General features: G+C 37.1%; 1 protein-coding gene across 47 annotated transcripts in view; it reads left to right on the forward strand.

The window, feature by feature from the left end:
* The window catches only part of kcnma1a (potassium large conductance calcium-activated channel, subfamily M, alpha member 1a), a 163907-nt gene that overhangs the window by 97950 nt on the left and 44713 nt on the right, over window positions 1-21244 (forward strand). For 26 of the 47 annotated variants that reach the window (XM_015027806.1, XM_015027815.1, XM_015027804.1 and 23 more), the window contains 12 exons: window positions 1689-1764; window positions 2099-2174; window positions 2616-2786; window positions 5497-5588; window positions 13486-13596; window positions 13708-13813; window positions 14074-14156; window positions 14247-14316; window positions 15356-15511; window positions 15994-16103; window positions 16238-16306; window positions 19126-19137. In XM_015027806.1, coding sequence (XP_014883292.1) covers window positions 1689-1764; window positions 2099-2174; window positions 2616-2786; window positions 5497-5588; window positions 13486-13596; window positions 13708-13813; window positions 14074-14156; window positions 14247-14316; window positions 15356-15511; window positions 15994-16103; window positions 16238-16306; window positions 19126-19137 — 1132 coding nt within the window. Of the gene's footprint in view, window positions 1-1688; window positions 1765-2098; window positions 2175-2615; window positions 2787-5496; window positions 5589-5684; window positions 5777-13485; window positions 13597-13707; window positions 13814-14073; window positions 14157-14246; window positions 14317-15355; window positions 15512-15993; window positions 16104-16237; window positions 16307-19125; window positions 19138-21244 lie in introns of those variants that run through there. The other 21 variants (XM_015027811.1, XM_015027849.1, XM_015027848.1 and 18 more) reach the window with 4 other exon arrangements.

Consider the following 21244-nt stretch of genomic DNA (forward strand, 5'->3'; position numbering starts at 1 on the left):
TTATAAATATAATCTTACAAAATGTTATGTATTACAGTGTTATTTGCGTTTTGCAACATCATAAATATACAATGTAACATGTTCACTCTCACAGAAAATGTATCTGTAATCAGATAATTTTACAAATTTCTTCTAAAATTGCATAGGAAGGAGATTTTTAATCCACAGATATCCTCTAGAGCTGCAACAAAGCCTAAACAAGTCCTTTAAAAAAATAAAAAATAATTTAATGTTGAGTCATGCGTTGCCTTAAAGCAGCAAGGACAAAGTGAGAACAAGATCATTTGTATCTGAGAATAAAAGGAGATGGGGAGTACAAACACTCCATGCAAACAATGCATAAAAATATACCTCAGCTGGGACGCACTGTTTTTTGTAACTCCAACATCTCTAATTGTGAAAATGTGTTCATAGATGTTAGTTTTGATTCACAATGAAAATTTAATAATTGTTAGTAATTTTTATCACCATTATCGTATCATTCATCCATCGTCTACACTGGCTTATGCCTGCAGGGTTGTGGGAATAATAATAATAATAATAATAATAATAATAATAATATGATGCCACTGTAGATTTCTCCACCATTAGAGTTGATTTGAAATGCCACAATGAAAGCAGAACACACCCCCTTCTGAATAAGGATTATTGTTTTTTCCCCTCTGAATTATTTTTCATATCTGCTAATCCTTGGCAGGATGCAGACCTTTTTGAAAATTAGGTGCAACACAGCTGTGTGCTGATGGAGGGAGAGAGAGCTCTGCAGGAGTTAACGGTAATGCTCTGACAGGGGCCTAGAGAAAGGTAAATCGGTTTGTGTAGTGGGGATTAAGGGCACTGTAACACAACTGAGAGGGGAAAAAAAAAACACTTATTAGAGCTGACATTTTGATCACATAGACATTCTGAGACTGGACTGTCATGATGACCGTTTACTTTTAGAGCTCTTCAGTCTGAAGCCCCTTGATTTTTGTTGGAAATTTTTCCTATAATTTTTACCGGGAACCTAGACAGAATTGTTCTCAAATAATTGTTTGACTGCAATTGGAAGGTTTTGAAACGATGATTCCTCCTAAACTGCTCGTCTACCGCCGCACACACTGCGATGTTAACTTGGAGAACCTCCAGGAGACTTGGAGGCGGAAGAAGTCTTGCGGAGAGCTCTTTCAGAATGGCTATAGGGTGAGGCAGAGCCACCATGGCCAGGATGACAAGAGAGGGCAGACTGGCTTTTACCATACACTTTGGTCCTGCATGCACATTCTCTCCAACTGGGGTAAGAGCCTGAGCACTGACGTATGTGCAATATGGAGTCGTGGTTTTATTTAGTAGTCTGATAAATATTTAATAAAATGGTCAGGCATTTTTGATTGTGCAGAATGGAAATTCTTATCACAGCAATTTACTTTGGTCCTAAAGATGTGCACACATTTCTCATGGGATTAGAACGGTTACAGCAAACAACAATGATGATTTGCTGGTCCTTCATGGAGTCCTTTTCCACATAGCACCCCTACTAACGTCTGTCATTGTGCGAGTATTTTCCCAGCCATGACTAAATCATTTTCTACCGTTTGTGTCTGTCCAAATCCTTTGTTTTGAAGTTTTGTTTTATTCCTTAAAATTCTTTCTTTCTGTTGCACATTGTATTCTCACCCCCTTTCTCTATGTGTTTCTGTTTCAAACAGGTTTAAGATTTCTGAGAGCACTAAGACTGATTCAGTTCTCAGAAATATTACAGTTCCTAAATATTTTGAAAACAAGGTAAGGAAAAAAAAAGCCTTTTTTATGTATTAAAACTTGAAACAATTTCAATTTTTACCACCTTAATGTTTATATCCAATAATCTTCATCTTAGATTGACTCAACTTTTATACATATTTAAGGACTAATTGTACTCATTTCTCTGCATGCAAATATAACATTAAAGTTAAAAGCTACATATGTATTTAAAAGGTATTTTGCTTTTACATTCAGAATGTCTTTTCTCTTTGATTATAATTTATGCTAATTTTGATTGACCAGTTGGAAGTATGGACCCAGTGGTTGTTGTCAGGTGTTTCTCTATAATTTGCCTGATTGTTTGTCTCCAAACCAGCAATTCCATCAAGCTGGTGAACTTGTGTTCCATCTTTATAAGCACGTGGCTCACGGCGGCTGGATTTATACATCTGGTAGGTAAACTTGGCAAAGTGAAAAAATTATGTTTGACATATAAGCAACAGAAATTTTCACCAGCTGTTATTTTGAGGCCCTGCTTGGTAATTACTGTTCATTATAGCTGTGCAGAGATAAAATCAATATGTAAATAATGACAAAGGCCCACAGCTGTTCTCCCCCATTTATCTGGTTTCAAATGCTGTCGAACACAAACAAGTCAAACAAAGAAATTGACATAATTTATTTAATTTGTCAGAAACTATACAACATCCTCGTTCAGCAACACATCATGCATTATAAAATATCACCACTAGGTGGTAGTCAAAGCTTGATATGATGAAAAAGACATATCCCAGCTGGCTGAATGTATTCAATTCTAAGAAATTTGTTTAGGAAGCTCTGATGAGTGTTATGTCTAATCATCTGCACTATTTCTGTTCCCATTTCCACTGTAGGTGGAAAACTCAGGGGATCCGTGGGAAAACTTTGAAAATTCCCAGTCGCTGTCTTATTGGGAATGCGTCTACTTGCTGATGGTGACGATGTCCACAGTGGGTTACGGGGACGTCTATGCAAAAACCACCCTGGGCCGCCTGTTCATGGTCTTCTTCATCCTTGGTGGTTTGGTAAAATCAAACTTTTCTTTCCTCCCTTCCCTCACTTTTATATCCTGCCTCAATAGATTATTTAGACCTATTTGAAATCATGACTGTGATATGTTAACAAAGTATGTTTTTTAAATAATTTAATCTCTGTTGCCTTTACCTGGACTTCTTATTTATCTGTCAGTGTCCTCGTGTTTAGCCTACTGTATCCTGTCTGCTCTAGTTATAGGTCCCGGTGTTTCTTTGTCTGCTCTCCTTATGTGTCCCCCCTATATCTGTTGGATTAAAGTGTATGCTTCTGTCTCATAATATTGTTATATTATTCTCTTATGAAAGCAGTTGCGGTTTCAGGACACCCCTCCTTCCGTGTCTACTCCCACATTTCCAACAAACACAGCGGCAGGGAGATGAGGCTCAGGCCAGCCTGACTGGTACCACAGCAACCCCCTCCCCTCCGCCCCCCTCACCTCTTTACAATCTAGCATCCTGTTGGGCTGCCACAAGGACATTAACGTAAACACAGGCATGCATGAATGCGCACACCTGTAAGCACTCATGAGCACTGGCACACAGCTGGAGGGCCTCTGGATTAAGGATTTACCCCTAATCACAGTCAGTTTTTCTTTTTTTTTTTTCTGAACTTGGATCCGTGACGGTTTAAATATTACCTACACATGTGTGACGATATGTAGCTTCGTGCTCATGATGATAGATGGTGTGTTTTTCAGAGAGCTGAAAGCTCTGGAAGTCTTTATGTAAGCAACTTAGCGTGCCTTCTGTCAGCAGCAGTGGCTGAAAAATGATTCCAGTCTGGAGCAGTTTTAGAAACATAGATCAAATTAAGCCCCCTAACATTACTGCTTACTTTTGATGATCCAATTTGACAGTTTGGTCTGATATCCAAATTCTGTTGTTGCTAAGCTTTGACCTGATTTCTCATGAAAAACGATACCTATCGGTTTTACTTGTTGCCTCCCTGATTTAAGTGGTCATTAATAATGACAGTATTGTGTTTATTCAGCCCAGTGATGACTTGCAATGTGTGTGCGAGAGAGAGTAGTTGCTGCAAAACACTTTTACTAATGTAAAATGAATTAAATGATTAGGACATGAAACTTTGTATGCAGCCTTTATGAGTAATTAGTACAATAAGCACAGTTAACATAACACTCACCGCAGTGTGCATTCTCTAGAGCAGTGGTTCTTAAACTGTGGTAAAAACGCCGGCGGTGGTACTTGGGCTGCTTTTGGTGCTTCCCAGAATAAATTTTGATATTTGTAATTTGCGAGGCAAAACCGTCTGTGATCTAGAACTCCAACAGACAAAGAATGTGAGTTTTCCATTCACATTTTTCACTTCTTTAAGCTCTTCTCTAAATAAAAATGCAGTGAAATAAATTATAAAGTCTGCTTCAGTATAATGCTGATTCAGTATTAAACTGAAGCAGACAGAAGTTTAATAGGACCAAGTGCCGGTGGCTGTTTGTGCTGGGAACAAGTCCAAGCACAGTCTAGCTGTTTTCCAACTTAAAAATTCTTCTTTTTTTTTTTTTTTTATCAATATACTCGGTGACCAGCGTGACTGCTATTAGCAATGGAAGCCAAAAAGTGTGCATTTTTCTAAATTTGTAATTTGAAAGACTAACTACATGTTCGGTAACAGAGGATGAATAGTGTTATATTGGAGAACAATTTGAAGAGATACAAATAAAGGTGTTTATTAATTCAGAGCAGCCATGTTACATTCTAATGTCAGTGATGATGTGAAACAAACTGACTGAAGCCTTAAGAGTATGACATGGTGAAGGAGTGAAATGTTTAGTCCGTGCTGATGATGTCTAACTCTCAGCCTGAATATCCTTTAATTTCCCAGGATGTGTAAATTTCTGCTGTCATCCCTTCATTAAAAACCTAATATTTCTGTTCTTCCTTTGACTTAATTTGTATCCTAAAAATTGCTAACTTTGAATCTTTAAGATACAATAACAACTTCCACTCCAAAGAGTGCTGTGGATAGTTTTTTTTTTTTTTTTTACCATTTACATTTCTGAATGTCCAGTCAGTAATCACAGCCAGTAAAACTTAAAGTTGTCTGAGCTGATCAGCCTAGTTCTGATGCATGTCCCTCTCCTAATAGTTTTATGGTAGATATTTAAGCTTTTACTGATAAATGAGCAACAATGACTGACCTAGTGATGACATTAATACCAAATACAACCCTGATCCCTTTCGAAGCTGCGTAACTTTGCAAAATGCATCCAGCTCATTCTCTAGCCCAACAAATGAGTCTTGATGTGTTTTGCAGCTGTGAACCATCAGGTGGGCCTTTTCAAATCAACCTGCCAGATCATCTGTGTTTGTTGGACAAAACATGGCACATAGGTTTCAGTTTAAAATTTCTGCCACCCAGAGAAAGGTTTTTGGTGCCATCACAGACTGACAATTATTCAGCTGTGACAAAATTTGTGTCTGAAGAATCGTAACATAGTGGGGCTTAAAACATGAAATGCAATAAAATCTTTTTTTTCCATATGAAGACATTTTGCCCATATATATGAATATTAGCGGATCTCTCCAGATAACAAGCAAGCAAAACATTTCCCATCAAAAAAAACAAAAAACAAAAAAAACAAACAAAAAAACAAATTGGATTCACATTCTCCACTACCCACTCTTTGGGATAGTAGTCTCTTTTTTTAGTCTCTTCTTCTGTCTTCTATCTCCTCCTTAGGCCATGTTTGCCAGCTACGTCCCTGAAATCATAGAGTTAATAGGAAACCGCAAGAAATATGGTGGTTCCTATAGTGCGGTTAATGGGAGAAAGTAAGTATTCCAGATGGTTCTGCTGTTTTTAAGTGTGCGGTAGAACCCTCTCTGCATGCCTTTTTTTTCTTTTTTTTTTCTGTTCCATGCATGTAGGCCATGTTTGCTCGCTACGTGCCAGAAATTGCTGCTCTCATCCTTAATCGGAAGAAATACGGAGGGAGTTATAACTCAACACGAGGCAGAAAGTAAGTTGAAATCCAGACAAGGTGTGGTTGTGTGACTAAAGTGCACCCCCTGTTTTAAGTTTATAGGATATCAGGGGCTGGTTAATGTGACATTTTATGTTGATAAAGTTTGAGTGCAATAGTAAGATAAAGTTAGATTAAGTCACACTGCGTGACTGGAGACCTTGGCCATCAGGACACACATGTTCATGCCCCCTCACTCTTGCTTTCACTCTTTCACTTTTTTTCTACCTACCTTTTTTTTCTGAATCTACTTCTCTCTTTCCTTCATTCAACACTTTCCTTAAGTCATCTGTGTGCTGTTTATTTTTCTTTTTTTTGTCCACCTCAACACATCTTGTGTTGCGCTATAATTTAATTTGGACAATAGAGCTTTCATGACTGCTAAACGCTTTAGTTTTGCAACACGCTGACCTGTGGTGCTTCTCTGCAATACAAATGTCCAATGCGTCCATGAAGGGGTTCAGTTTAAAAAAAAATAAAATAAAATAAAATCAAGCAAAGAGTCATGAAATCCCTACTATCCACTTTTCAAGGATTTTCCCACGAGAGCATAGAAAGACTGAAACATCTGCAAGTGCATTATTATTGGTGGTCTTTTCAAGCATCATCAATCTCAATGACCATTGCAGGATATAAGTTCTTCTACTTTATATTTTATTTTAGTTTTGTTTTTTTATTTTATTTTGCCTGAGTTAGTTCTGCATGCCTTAATCCTCTCCTCAGCTGCATCATACCTGGGATGTTCTTTACGACCTGCCGTCTCGTCGCTTTTTCATTACCTGCAAACCCGATGAAAAAGCCCTAATCGCCGTTGTTTGTCACTGCTGTAGCACATTGCATCATCCGTGCTTGACATTATTCTGGCCCTGATCTTCAGTCAGCTTCCACACCCTTGAATGCTGGATGCCTCGCTCCCATTGGAGGCTCTCAATTGCTTTTTGCTTGCTTTTTTTTTTTTTTTTTGCCTGCTCGGTCCTCGGTTCTCGTGTGTGTCTGTGTGCTGTCGACGTTTTGTCTCTTGTATTTTGCCGTGCATGTGGATTTGACTGTAAAGTCTGTGTGACTCTTTGGTCAGTTTACTATTTGTACAAGAGTGCCACAATGCTTATTGCACATTACTCCTCTTTTCCCTTTGTGGCTCAAACCTTAAGCCCCATCACACTACTGGGTATCTGCCTTTCATTTCAGTGGCATTTGTAGCACACACAGTTTAATCACCAGGACATGCACAATTTTTTCCACAACAAACACTTTGCTGCTTTCATACATCATGCACATTTGCACCTCTGCAACAGAAATTTAGATTTAATTCAATCATAGCTTTAACTATCTGCTCAGGCCACCCTATTCTGTCTGCACTAATGAAAATTCAGTCACCTTAGCATGTTCGTTGCTCTTTTTTAAGAGTGACCTTTGTTCAACAGTAGCTGAACAGGAGTAATGGCAAGGGAAAGACATGCAGTAAATAATCGGGGACTGGAATTGAACCGGGAACAACTTTGTCGAAAACTGTAGTCTCTGTAGAAACTACAGAGGCTCACTGATAGACGGTGCGCCTCCTCTATCAGTGAGCCATGTGGCGCCCCAGCATGTTAGACGTGTGCCACGCTTTCTGAGTAATTCCACTAGTACTTATCTGACCACTTGGGGGCACTCTTAAAGCATTACATCTTATGCCCAGGTGTTCAGGTGATTGTTTGCTATGAAGAAATAACTGAAAGGAGATGGTGATGTCATGGCAAGAAAGTAATTTAGACCGATACGACACGTTTTTAGCACGACAGCGAAAAATATATATTTTAAACAGCATGCTGTGTGTGTCCAGAGCAGACAGATAGTCCTCTTCTTTTTCTTTCTTTTCTGCTAATTTTTCATGGTACCATCTTGCCTTTTCTCTCTTTCTTTCACTCCTCTCCACTGTTGCTCCCATCAATTTCAGTCACTCTTCTCAGTGGTGGACAATCTGTAGAGTCAGCAGAACAGTGAGGCTTTAAGGGAGGGGGGAAAAAAAGCCTTTGTTCTGCAACGTCCACCTGTCACTGAGATAAGATTGATGAAATGTTGTTTAGCCAGAGACTTCAGCCCTCACTCGCAGAAGGGTGCTGAGTGAAGCCCTTGTCAAAACCGAGGATCATTTCTCCCTCTCACTTTATTTTTCTCCTGCTGCACTACTTTCCGTCACTCCCTTTGGTCAGACACATGGTAGCAATCACAAGATATCCGCAAAACACGCAAACTCCGAGGAGCCTTGGAGTTTTGCAGAACAAATTTAGATAAGTTTAGGAACAGACTATTATCAAAAATTGGTTTGTCATGTGGCTTTCTGGTAGTGCCTAGATTTTCATACATTACCATACAGCAGCTGTCAACACATGAAAAGAAAACTGGAAATGAGATTAGGAGATTATTGCAACTGACTGATTATGGAGCTTTCAATCGATGAGATCATGATACATTCGAAATTATTCCAAAAGCAACCAAGGTTTCGGCTCTGCTGTCATTTAAAACAAACCTTTCAGGCTATTTGGAAGCTGGAATTACTCCTGATGTTAGATTTATGTTTAATGTTAGCTTTGGTGAAATTTCCTGCTGCACCGTAGCATACACCCATGAGCACACTGACAGCTCGTATGTTGATGTAGTAATGACAAGGGTTATGTTCTGTTGGAGTCCACTGTACTTTGGGCTCTGTGGTTTCCATTATGAGACTGTGGTTTCCATTAGTCCAGGCTTCAGCCGACGGTTTGGCCCGGAAACTGATTTCAATCCTGGCTGAACCTTGTCAGAGACCTTTAGGAGGGAAAAAAAAAGGGTTATCCATTTGAATTGTGCAGACTGAGACATATTCACTCTGGACAAAAAGAGAAAGGCGTTACATCCTAAAGTACATAGCTTTTGCCCGTCAGAGAAGATGTAGTATTACCTATTGCTGTCATAGTTTCCTCAAAGTGGGTTGAAAACTTAACATTGAGCTAAAGTTGAAAATGACACATCTTTATGGCAGGCTTTACATAAATGTTCATCACTGATTTAAGGATTAGAGCAGTAGCAATTAAGTGACCTCTGTTGCTGATGTTTGAGCTCTGTGTTTGTTCATTTCATGTTCTTTGTTTCCTCCAAGGACATCCCGGGATGTTGTCTATGTGCATGCTTTATGTGCATGTGCAATTATATACCCTGTTGCATTTGATATTTTTGTGCTGCTTGTATTTATTTATTTATTTTTTGCTTTGTTTTAAGTTTCTGGATTTTTATGTTTTATCGTAAAGAACTGTGTCAATAATGTGTTTTTTTTTTGTTGTTTTATTTATTTTTGTTTTTTAGATGCAGTGCCTTAAAAAAGTATTCATACTTCTACAACTTTATTACATTACAATTGCTTTCTGTGGTGTATTATTGGGGGATCTGATTAGGTCGGCCAACGAAAAGCAGTCCAAATTAAAAACTGTGATTTATATTTGTCACACTTTGTTAAAATGTGACAACGGTTCTCGTTTTACAGCAATTGCTTGAGTGTGGTATTCTGTGGACATCTAGAGACTAAACTCTTTGCCCCTTCTTCATCCCAAATCACTTAATCTTATCTGGAGGTGGAGAGAGTCTGCAAAAATCTATTTTCACATTTCACTACAAATTCTGAGACAGATTTGTTTCTGTACTTTGAATGGATCAGTGTACCAGATTAACATATTGTACTCTAACCCAATTCATGGCTGTGTTTTTAGTGTTTAGAGCGATGTGCTTTGCTGGTTTTGCAACACACCAAATGTTTTGGCTGTAGATATAAAAAAGTTTAATTGTGGTCACTTTTAATCAGTACAACTTCTTCCATATGTTTGTGGTAACGGGACTTAAAGATTTCTTTCAGCAATGTTTTTTCCCCCCTCAATATTCTTCCATATGACCTGGATTTTTGTAAAATGGCTTACCTAATACTGGAGATGGTTGATGTTTAAGCATTTCTAGGACTTTCTCCCTAAACTGTCTGTTGTGTTTCTTAGTCTTATGATAATATTTGTTTACTGACCTTCTCTTATGTCTTCACAAAACAAATTGAGAATGTGTTTGGATGAAAGAAAACCTAGGTGGGCTCTATTTTCTCATTAGGTGACATGTGGAGGAAATTTGTTGCACTGGATTCTGTTTATGGGCATCAGAAGAAAGGGGACTGAATACGAATGACTGCCGTTTAGATTTTTAACCATATCAATAAAATACCTTGAGGTTTGTATTTGTAATGTGACAAGATGTAAAAAAAAAAGTTCATGAATACTTTTGCAAGGCACTTTAGATTCAGCAAAATTGCAAATTACATGACAACTAGATGGGAGTGAAGTTGTTTTTGATCAGACAATATACATTGCTGACTTTTAGCGAGTGCAGATTGGAAATAAACCCAAAAATGTTGTTATATTTGAACCCATCTTTTGAAGAAAGGAAGGTGAAAAATACAACACTATTCATGACTTCGGTCAAGTAAATATTTCTCTCTTAAGACTAAATATTGGTTTGATTGTGGGAAAAATATTTTTAAATGTGGAGAAATAATGTTTAATTTATCAATAAATAATAGTTGTGGAAAAACAGCAGCAAATGCTTTTGTTTATATGTAAATTCATTCTTTCTGGATGTGGCCTTTACAGCAATTTAATCTTGACCCATTTCATTTCAGTTGTGTATTTGGCACTTCTAATCTTATTCTCAACCAAATTGTTTTTCTATACAGTTTTTCCTGTATAGTTTTTCTGAACTAGTACAGGGGCTACTCAAATAAGGGAACACTACCTATTTTTTATTTTTAACTTTTTAAGAAATGAGAAACATCTTGTGCCAGATAGAGGAAGCGTCTCGCAGACATCTCAGCTCATCAGCTAGTGAGACCACACAATTGCCTTTTAGCTCTGCTCTGGCCAAACATTTGATCACGACTACTCATTAGTTTCTGGTAAAGGTCGGAGGCAACATCTGTTAAAAGCATTTTGTCCCACAACATCCCAGAACTGTCATTCTCTTAATATGGCTGTCGCATTGCTTTGCCAAGTCTGCTGCAGTTCAGTCCTGCCAAGGCCATATGTTTCAGTGCAGAAGACCTAGTGATCTTGACTATGGTTTTCATCTAACACCACTAAATATATTTTCCTTTGAACAAGCCAGATTGAGCCAGACTTCAGTAATGTTCTGTACAGTTTTAAGTCTTGACTTTAATGGTTAATATCTTCACCAGAGCTTCCTTTTTGTGCATTTAATGGTAGATTAAAAGGTGATAAGATTTCACGCAGTGCAAAAATATGACCACAAAATGGCTTTTGTGAATTTTATTTTGGAAACAATTGTGTTAATACAGATCATCATATCTTTCCAACATATTCTGAATAAACTGCACTTTAACTGAAGAGATTCAATTGTTTTCTGGCACATCAAGTATTGAAAAAGACCTGCTGTACAGGTCTTCATAGGATACGCATTGCTGAGAGTGTTGCATTTTGTTGCTCAGAGCCATTCACTCTGTTATAATATGTATTTTTTTTTCAAAATGTATTTTTAGTTATGTAGTACAATTTATCCAAGAAAAAAATATATATGTTGGAATGAAAAAGGCTGTGTTGTCCATAGCCCTCTTCAGGAGACCCCACATATTCTCTGTCAAATTTAGTTCAGGCGCATACCCAGCCTACTAAAAATCTTTAATTGTCTTGTCGCCAAACAATTCTAACGTGGCTTATGATGTATGCATGGAGACAATAAAGCTCCTGGGTCAGAAGTAAATGTTATTTTATTGGTATCTCGAAGTAATAATAATTTAATCTCTCTTGGGAAAACCCCAATTTCAATAATAATAATAATAATAATAATAATAATAATAATAATAATAATAATAATAATAATAATAATAAAGTAAACCAAAAGAATGATGCCACCATTCCCATATTTTACTGTGGAAGTCATGTTCATTTGTTGATACTCACTGTTGTTGTTTTTGCTGAAGTTACATTTTGCAATCCTGGCCCAAAGGTTTTGGTTTGGTTTCATCAGATCATAACATGTTTTTCGACAAGCTTTCCAGGCATTTTTGCAATGGTTGTTTTGCTTTAAGAGAAAAGTAAACTCTGTTTATCCTAGATCTGTGGAGAATACAGTAGGTTGTTGCCACATTGACATTTAGTGTTGCTGTCTGCCTCTTGGCAGTCTCCTAACCAATTACTTTTTGCCATGCTAACATTGTCTCGTATTTTCTATATTTATTCACGATTTTCCCTGTTGTGCCGTGGTGGAATTTTTTTGTACCCTCATACAGAGAGGTCTCTTTAATCCTTTGCAACTTGTCTGCAAACTATGGGTTTAAGCCAAGGTTGCTCTTGTATTATAAAATCAAAAATCCAAGTAGGACAGCTGACCTTTATTTCAAGTTGATCAGATTCAGCATAATTGATGATAGGTGTAAACTCAAGAAGACTGCTTAAAATAACCAGAAGGTGTTCTGACAAAATATTAGTTGAAGGGTGGTCCTCTCCTATGCAGCAAGACTTAAGAAAAAATATATTTTAATTGACTTACAGTGTCATTTTGGAACAAAAAACCCCAAAATGAAACCATAACATATGCTATCTCTAAAATGCAACCCTCCCAGCAAATGACTTTCTTAAATGTTAAAATTATTCCTCCCAACTTGGCATGGCTGGAGATCAGATTGCTATGGTGTCAGATGTGTAAAATTGTGATGCTGGAACTCCAAAGCGCCAGTCACAGTCGCTATAGTGCAGGAGTATAAAAAGTCGTTTACCTCCAGTTGGAGCGATATCTCTACAGAAGTAGTAATCACCAAAACTTCCAGAAGTGTGTTCAAAATACTTACAGCTTTACTCTTAAAAAATATGCTGAGTTGTTGAGTGAGAAAGGCATGGTTTTTACTAAGCAAAATAATTTAATCAACAGGAACTGCTACACATTGCAGGTTAGATCTGTGGCACAAAAAAAAGTAATTGTCTGAAGCACCACATGGTCAAACATAATTAATATTTCAATTTCTTTTTAAAGCAGTTAAAAATTTTCACTTGATCACAGGGTACTCAGTGGTAAAACAGGGACGTATCCTTAACCCTAAGAACCATCTTAAGCAACTCCTGTCTCCCTTTTGGCTGTAATCAGCTCTGTGCGTTTTCTGTCAGATTCCCCAGTCATAATGCTGAAAGTTGCCAAGGAGCTGTCAAATACTCTGTGGTCCTGTTTAGAGTCTGTGTCAGTCACAGGCCTCTGAATCATTTTGAGAGTTTTAGTAATGTTCTGTATAAAAGCACAGAGTTATTGATGTATATGTCTTTGTCAAAATCATTTCTGCTCACAAAGGGCTGGTTTGGCTGAAGGGACAGTTTTTATATTGAGAACGGATGACAGTCCAAGCATTCTGGGATTTGTGATTATATCTTAGATTTTCTGTAGTGGTGCAGAGTTAAGTATTTGATTGCACTGAATTTAACTTCTTCCATTAAATGGGGAGGGGAGGAATTCACTCATATGGCAAAAACGATATAATTCAGTTACTGGTTTGCTTTGAAAATGCATTACTTAACATTGAGGTTGAGGCTTTTTTTTCACTTTCTATTTGAGCTAATGTTGTACTGCTTTGGTTTGTCTGATTTTCTTTGGGAGACATGCCAGTGTCTGCAGTGATTTATGCTGGCCACTCAAGATGTGTTCCCCCCTTTCAGGCACATTGTGGTCTGTGGTCATATTACCCTCGAAAGTGTCTCCAACTTCCTCAAAGACTTCCTACACAAGGACAGGGATGATGTCAATGTAGAAATTGTTTTTCTCCATAAGTAAGTTCATCTTTTCCTTCTTCAAATATGTAGGGTAGTGCAGAATGTTATGCTTTATAGAAGGTGTCCTCACATTTTCTAATCCTTTTCATTGTGTTCTTTGTATGATAGTATTTCCCCTAATCTTGAGCTGGAAGCCTTGTTCAAACGCCATTTTACTCAAGTCGAGTTCTACCAGGGATCGGTTCTCAACCCTCATGATTTGGCCCGAGTAAAGGTATCATTCCTGACCAAATCCCTCAAAATCCAAACAACACTCAGACAGCCACGATCAAAATTACTTTTAAATCGAGTTTTTAAAATAGAGAGCATTCATTCTGAATACCGTTCAAGTTTGAAAAAGACCATTTTGCGAAAAAATAATAACATGCTTTCAAAAACAGTTGGTGGTAAAAACAAAAGACTGGATAAAATATGTATTCTTTTTGCCATTATTGTGTTCTAAAACCATTTGCTTATTTGGTTCTTCCCACAAAGATCGAGTCAGCGGATGCCTGTCTGATTTTGGCCAACAAGTATTGTGCAGATCCTGATGCTGAAGACGCTTCTAACATTATGAGGTATAATGTCCTGTGGAAAGTGAAATCGGTACAAAATAATTTGTTTATATGTTACATTTCGATGGTGAATCTCTGTGGTTGTTCTTCAAGGGTCATATCCATCAAGAACTATCATCCCAAGATCAGAATAATAACACAGATGCTACAGTATCACAACAAGGTAAGTGTTAAAGCACTTATCAGTATGTAAGATTTCACTGTGTTTCTCTTGAGCTCCATAGCACATTACAATCATGACAATACCTTTTCAGCAATGATCATTTACAAACTATTTGCTAATTTTAAAGCAGTAGGAGCAAAGTAGTGTTTTGAAAACAACTTAAGCACTTACTGATCTGATGAATGGCTAAGTTCAAGAGTATTTTCATGTACTGTTTGTGCTACAGCAGAGTATAATATGAGTTTAAAGGAGTGCACTGGTGCAATTAATTAATCTTGATTATCACATTAAGTAGCGATATTTATCAGGTTCGCTCAAATAAATTTACATGACAGAACCAACCCAAGTATGCGCTATAACAGCGAACATTTTCTGTGTGGCTGGCAGACAAACCCGGTGCTTTATGACACCTACTAGACTGGAGTATCAGTGTAAATGTGAGGGCAGAAACAAGTGAAATGAGAAATATGTAAAAAAAAAAAATAATAATAATCTGGGTTTTTGTTTTTTATATTAGAATTAATATGTTGTACTATCAGTCCAAGGATAATCTTATATTTTGTAATTTTCTTTAGCTATTTACATAAAATACAAAACATTGCACCTTTAGAATGATGTATTTGATTGATTTAATGTTAATTGTATATTCAATGAGGACAAATTATCAATAAAAAAAATATATTTTATAGCTTGATTCTGCACTTGTAATAGAAATTCAGGCTTCGTGCTGTTTTGAGTTGGCTGACCAGCTGCTGGTTGTCCCATGTGTGCTTTGTATTTTCAAATTTGTAAGACATTTAGATATAGTGAGAGCCCTTTAAATAATCTTGGGCATTTGCTATGGCCAGCTAAACTGGCTATGTTTGTATAAAATGGCAGTTTTCTAGCTGTCGGTTGAGTCAAACATTAAATGGATCGTATAAACGTCCAGATTGTATCAGCTGTTTGCCAAAACGAACTGTTCCTCGAGCAGTGTCTGAACCAAACGTTTCTATGGTCTTCTTTGTTTTACGACCTTTCTGCCTCTCCTGCTCTGAAGGCCCATCTGCTGAACATTCCCAGCTGGAACTGGAAGGAAGGTGATGATGCTATATGCCTGGCTGAGCTGAAGGCTGGTTTCATTGCCCAGAGCTGTCTGGCCCAGGGCCTGTCGACCATGCTGGCCAATCTCTTCTCCATGAGGTCCTTCATTGAGGTAACTCACAGGAACAGATTTACTCGCCTTGTCTGTCCATCTGAACACACCAAAGTGTCACAGATTTCATTCTCGGCACTCTGAAGATGGTTTTTGGACATGATTGAAGCTGAGGCTAACACAACCACTGTTTTATCTGGTGACGGATGGGCCAGGTCTGTGGGAATTTCACCATCCTTGTGCAGAGAAAGGCTTTCATTGCAGTGTTTGCAGTCATTTTGGCATGTGTTGTTTTTGTGACAACTCATCTGGAATCTGTTCAGTGTTTCTTTGGGCCAACACTAAGGTGGTTGCTTCTATTGAAGACTTGTTTTCATGTCATAAAGATGATGGATCATCTAATAATGACCTGGCTGATGCTTTGCAGGAGAACATCTGCAGTCCACATTGGACAGATGTTGGAAGGGAAACAGTGCTGCTTTTTTTCTTCCCATATATTTTTTTTAATCCACATATGGGGTTTCCATGCCTTTTCTTCTCAGATTGAGGAGGACACATGGCAGAAGTATTACCTAGAAGGAGTGGCTAATGAGATGTACACAGAGTATTTGTCCAGTGCCTTCGTAGGCCTCTCCTTCCCCACTGTGTGCGAGTGAGTATCACTCTTTGCAAAAAGTTGTGTTTTCAAAAAAATCTAAATAACAAAATAACAATAGACGTGTAATGCTCAAAAGCATCAAGTGCTTTTGCATATTCCTTCTCTAATCCAGTGTTTTTGTTTTCCAGGCTGTGCTATGTGAAGTTGAAGCTGTTGCTTATTGCCATTGAATTCAAGTCTGAGCAGAGAGAGAGCAGGTTTGTGAAGTGAATGTTTCTGTCACAACTGTGTGGTAACGGTAAACTTCTTAGGGGTTTGTTTCCAGCAGTAATCATTGGATTGTCTTGTAGTAGATGTGTCCTCAGACTTAATGAAACCGATTTTGAAATAGTCGTGTTCTGGTTGGAAATGGCATCTCTCAATAGACAATAAAAACACAAATAGGAGTAGGAAATCTGAAATACATTTACTGCTTTTCATTTACATATCATGAAAAAAATATATGTCAAAAACGACTCTGAGGGTATTATGTATTTTTGTTATATATTTTCCAGGTGTATTGGCATTTTATAGCACAATCGAGTAAATAAGCTACCTTCAGTTGTTATAAAAATGCTGTATAGCATAACGTAAAACACATCAAGCATAACTTAAAAGAAATTTAACTCCTTGAAAATTGGCCTCTGTCTTTTTAAGAAGCCCCTACTCTTTCCGACCTTTAGCTGTCTTCATAATATTGTTCCTCTTTAGGTCGTTGGCAACCATTCATAGAGTGTTAGACTGACAATCAGATTACATGACAATCTCAGTAGACTTGCAGTTTTACTAGGTGTTTGCCAATTGTCGCTGTTGCTAGTCTAGCGGAACTGAGTGGGAAGGCACGCAGTATGTGCTGTGGGTTGAAAGCTCAGCTGTAGTCTGGAGAACCAAGGAAGAGGTTTGTGGAAATAGGCGGCGCTTTGTGACAGAAAGCACTTAGGCACCCGTAAATATTTGCCACGGGAGATTCAAGGATTCCTCAGATATGAAAGAATCAAAGCAGTCCACCAGGTATGTTTGCTATGAGTCGATAACATTATAACATGAGATTAAGCTCAAAAATAGTTTGTTTTTACACAATAAACTCCTGTAATATGCCTTTTAATAATCAGTAGAAAAATCTTTATTCGCATTGCAGCAATGGAAACTTTGCTAACCAACTTTTTGCCTATTTCTACTGAGACATTGATTATTTATATTTGGTGATGAGCTCTTAAGTTTTTCCTCCCTCCACAAACTCTATTAGATTCAAGTCAGGTCTCTGACTAGGCCACTAAAAAGATTAATTTAAAACTGTTAGACACATGAAAATCTTTGAGCTTAATTGTATTGAGAAATAGTTTTAGACAACTAAGAAGTGGTTGCATTAAAACCTTCCTATTGTAATCAATACCATTTACAGATTTACATTGCAAGTACGCTGAGCAATCAAATTTCACATTGCGTTTCCCAAAGTTAACTGCATAGTGTTCCCTTTGAGTGTGTTTGATTACAGCCTACTCTGCCTTAGTGTTTACTACATGACAACATATAGTGGTTTTTTTTTCAATTACCTCAATTGCCAAATCCTTCCCACCCCTCCCCATTTCACCTATGTGAAATGTTTCTTTTTTGTGTGTGTGTTCTGACAAAGCTGCATGATAATGTCCATTTACAGAAATGCTCATTTTGACATTAGTGCTTCATTTTATACTAACATTTTATAACATGATGCTGTTTGCTCGTATTTCTTTCAAATTGATTCACTTTAAACAGATCCCCTTTACAGTGGCTTTCAAAGAACACACTCTTGTTAAAATGTATAGTATTTGTGATTTTTTTTTTTTTTTTTACCACAATTCATTATTCCACATCTTTGTTTTCTTCAGTTTGAGAAACAACCAATAAATCAACTAAAATACAAACAAACCTGTTAGATGTAAAAATGTAAAGTAAAAATATTAGTAAAATAAAAGCTTACAATGATCTGTATTCATGTGCATTTGTTTGATAGGAGTCCATCAGCATCCCATTCTGCAACCTTTGAAATACTTCATAGTCGGACGTCTTGTGAATCAATCATTTGTTGAGTTGGACTTACTGTAATGCTAAAAAAACTAAATTCATGTTCACCTGCAGATGTCTGACAAAGTATTATATTTTTGGTTGAAAACTGACTGGTATTAAGACCAGTTTATAATTTCCACATTCTTGACTTGAACGTCACCTTCATCTGAGAACAAATAATCCCAGATCATGCCACTGGCGCCACCATGTTCCTGTGTGGTGTTATTTTTGTGATGCACAGTGTTGTTTGGAATTGTGGCCCAGAAGTTAAAGTTTCTTTAACTTTTTTCAACCTGCCTGACCATTTTTTGCATCATATTTCTACCTGTTTTGGAGCGACTTGTATGTTCTTTTGATTCCTATTTGACCCTCTATAGTTAAATTGATTGTAATTGTTGGGAGCTGTGAACTCAAAAAAACTAAAACTAAAATCTACTTTAAAGATGTGCATCCAGTTTATTGAAGCTTTACTTTTTGACATTTCCCCTCTCACAGATTTGTGAGATTTGAACCCCTTGTCCCTTTTTCATATAGAAATTATATATATATATATATATATATATATATATATATATATATATATATATATATATAAACATTGAATACATTTTTATAGTCTTTATTTTTATCCTAAAACTTGGGTGTTTAACATCATACTTTTTTTGATAGCCACTGTATATTGAGTGTAATGACATCATGGTCTTTTTTTTCTTAAGTATTTTCAGGCCTTTCCATGAACTGCCTACAAAATATGTCCTACTATGCAATTGTTAAAGAGAATCTATCTTTACAGAACCTTTTAATTTTTTTTAAAGTAATCATAAGGTCATTTTTAGGAGCAAAGACTTCAGCATCGGACCGGCGTCAAATGCTGCCATATAAGGGCTATTTAGTGAACATGCAGAGAATTATGTAGCAACAGTTACATTATCCTCTTCTTTTTATGTCATTGATAACTGTTTGATTTGAGATTTTTTCTTGTTGTTTGCAGAAGCCGAAAGCGGTATGCCCTCTACCTTATCTTACTTCCAAAGTTCCACCCAATCTCCACCACTTTAAAGCTTCTGACTTTGGGAGTTTCCCCCAAGGATATTTTTCCAAACACTTTCTCACAGGCCTCTTTTTTTCTGATTTTCTATGGTGTCCCTTGTGCTTAATGCACTAACTTCTTTGCAGGCAGAGAGAGAGGATAGATAAATTGGAAATGTTTGTAGAAGTGCTGTTTCTTTGTCTTTGCTGTTGTCGGTGTACCAAGGCCAAACTCTCACCCTCTTCATATCTACCTTGATTTTGGTCTTTTTTCAGTTTTGTCCTTAACCTTCTTAATTGATTTTCTTTTTTCTTCCCGTTCAGTTTTTTTTTTTTTTTTTTCTTCAGTGTTACTCGGTTGAAACCCTTTATATGTGTGTTTTCTCAGAGAAGATCAGCATTCCACTCATTGGTGTTTTTATATCAGTGTCAGAGCAGTACTTTGTGGTTCTTCATCTCAGAATCAGTGATTTAGTTTATGTGCAAACATGTTGGATCAGATGTGGTGTTGATAAGCACTGATCTGCTTTTGTCAACTTTTAGATAGACACATTGCTATAGACAGTGGCTGACACAGCAGCATGTTTTTTTTGCTTTCATGGATTTAACACCAATCTCACATCAACCTCTTATGCTGATAATGCCCCACTCTAGAAAAAGCATGGAGCTGTTGAATTTGGATAGCTGTAGATTGATCAAAACTAAACTTTAAATTCACAAGCACCACAATTCACTTTTGCATTCCATGACCCTGTCATATTCTGTGCGACATGTGTATCCATTTGTGAATGTTTGTGTGTCTGAGTATGCGTGACTACCTTGAGAGGATGATTTATTATTTTTTTTTTTTGTGGGTGAATGCGCATTTTGTTTTCTCCATGTGCGTCTCAGCCACCATGTACAGTCATGCTTGTACGTCTCTTGAGTAGATGTGCCTAAGTGAGGTCACTTCCTGTCAGTTTGGTGTTTGAGAAACAATCCAACTGCACAGAAGTTACTGCAACCGTCTGCATCTACGTACCTGTCCTTATACCTGTACTGCGGTGGCTATGCCTTTCTGTTTGATTCCTGTCCTCTTCATGCTGTTTGGTAACTGCATGCTCCAATACAGTCACATAAGATGTTTGATGCTTGCCTTGTTGCTCACAATGTGAGGTTTTGTAACTTTGACTTTCACCAGTTTATACCTGATTTCCAAAGATGTCATGGATTGGTACGCCTGTAAAATCTCAGATTTGGGCAACAATGTTTGTGGAACTGTATTAGCTGAATTAGTAGATGTACTTTTTACTACATAGCATGCCAGAGATACTGCCTGTCTACTCCTCTTGGGCCATCCCATACGAGGGACTGTATATCATAGTCATGGAAATAACAATTAGATCTGCATGACTGGTGCAATACGATCACGGATATGAGTAAAATATATATGTATGTATATGTATATGTATATATATATATATATATATATATATATATATATATATATATATATATATATATATATATATATATATATAAAATCAGCCATAGAGTTATGATTACCTGCAGATCGTCTGTGACTGAATGATTCTCTTGACACAGCATTGTCTTATAGAGTGTTTTACGGCATAAACTGCCTTGAAAAGGTAAAAAAAACAAAACAAAAAAAAAAAAAAACACAACAACAGTAAGTTCACAAACTTCTCAGATACATTATTGGAAGATCTGATGATATGCAGACAAATTTTTTGGCACCTTCCAGCAGGAATGCGTAAAAAGTTTACTATTCAATTCATCCTTTGTTTCACGAGTATAATCTCACATTTTGGAAAATTAAAGCCTTCAGACTCAATACACCCTACTGTAACTCCACTGTCAATGCTTATAGAACAGATTAGCTGTCTGTCTTCACCTGTGTCATTTCACATGGTTGGAGCATATGAAGTGAGGGGACTTGGAGTATTCCTCTCTCAGGATTTTCTAGACTAGTTGTTTTTTTTTTTTACCCTCTCATCTTCTGTTTACCCCCTTTAAGAGGATTTTGTTATGACCATGGAGATGACAATGGAAGTTCAAGTAATTATTTGACTTATTCACTT

Source organism: Poecilia latipinna, unplaced genomic scaffold (assembly GCF_001443285.1).
Source record: "Poecilia latipinna isolate Pla-1442-1.1 unplaced genomic scaffold, P_latipinna-1.0 Scaffold107, whole genome shotgun sequence".
Classification (NCBI taxonomy): Eukaryota; Metazoa; Chordata; class Actinopteri; order Cyprinodontiformes; family Poeciliidae; genus Poecilia; species Poecilia latipinna.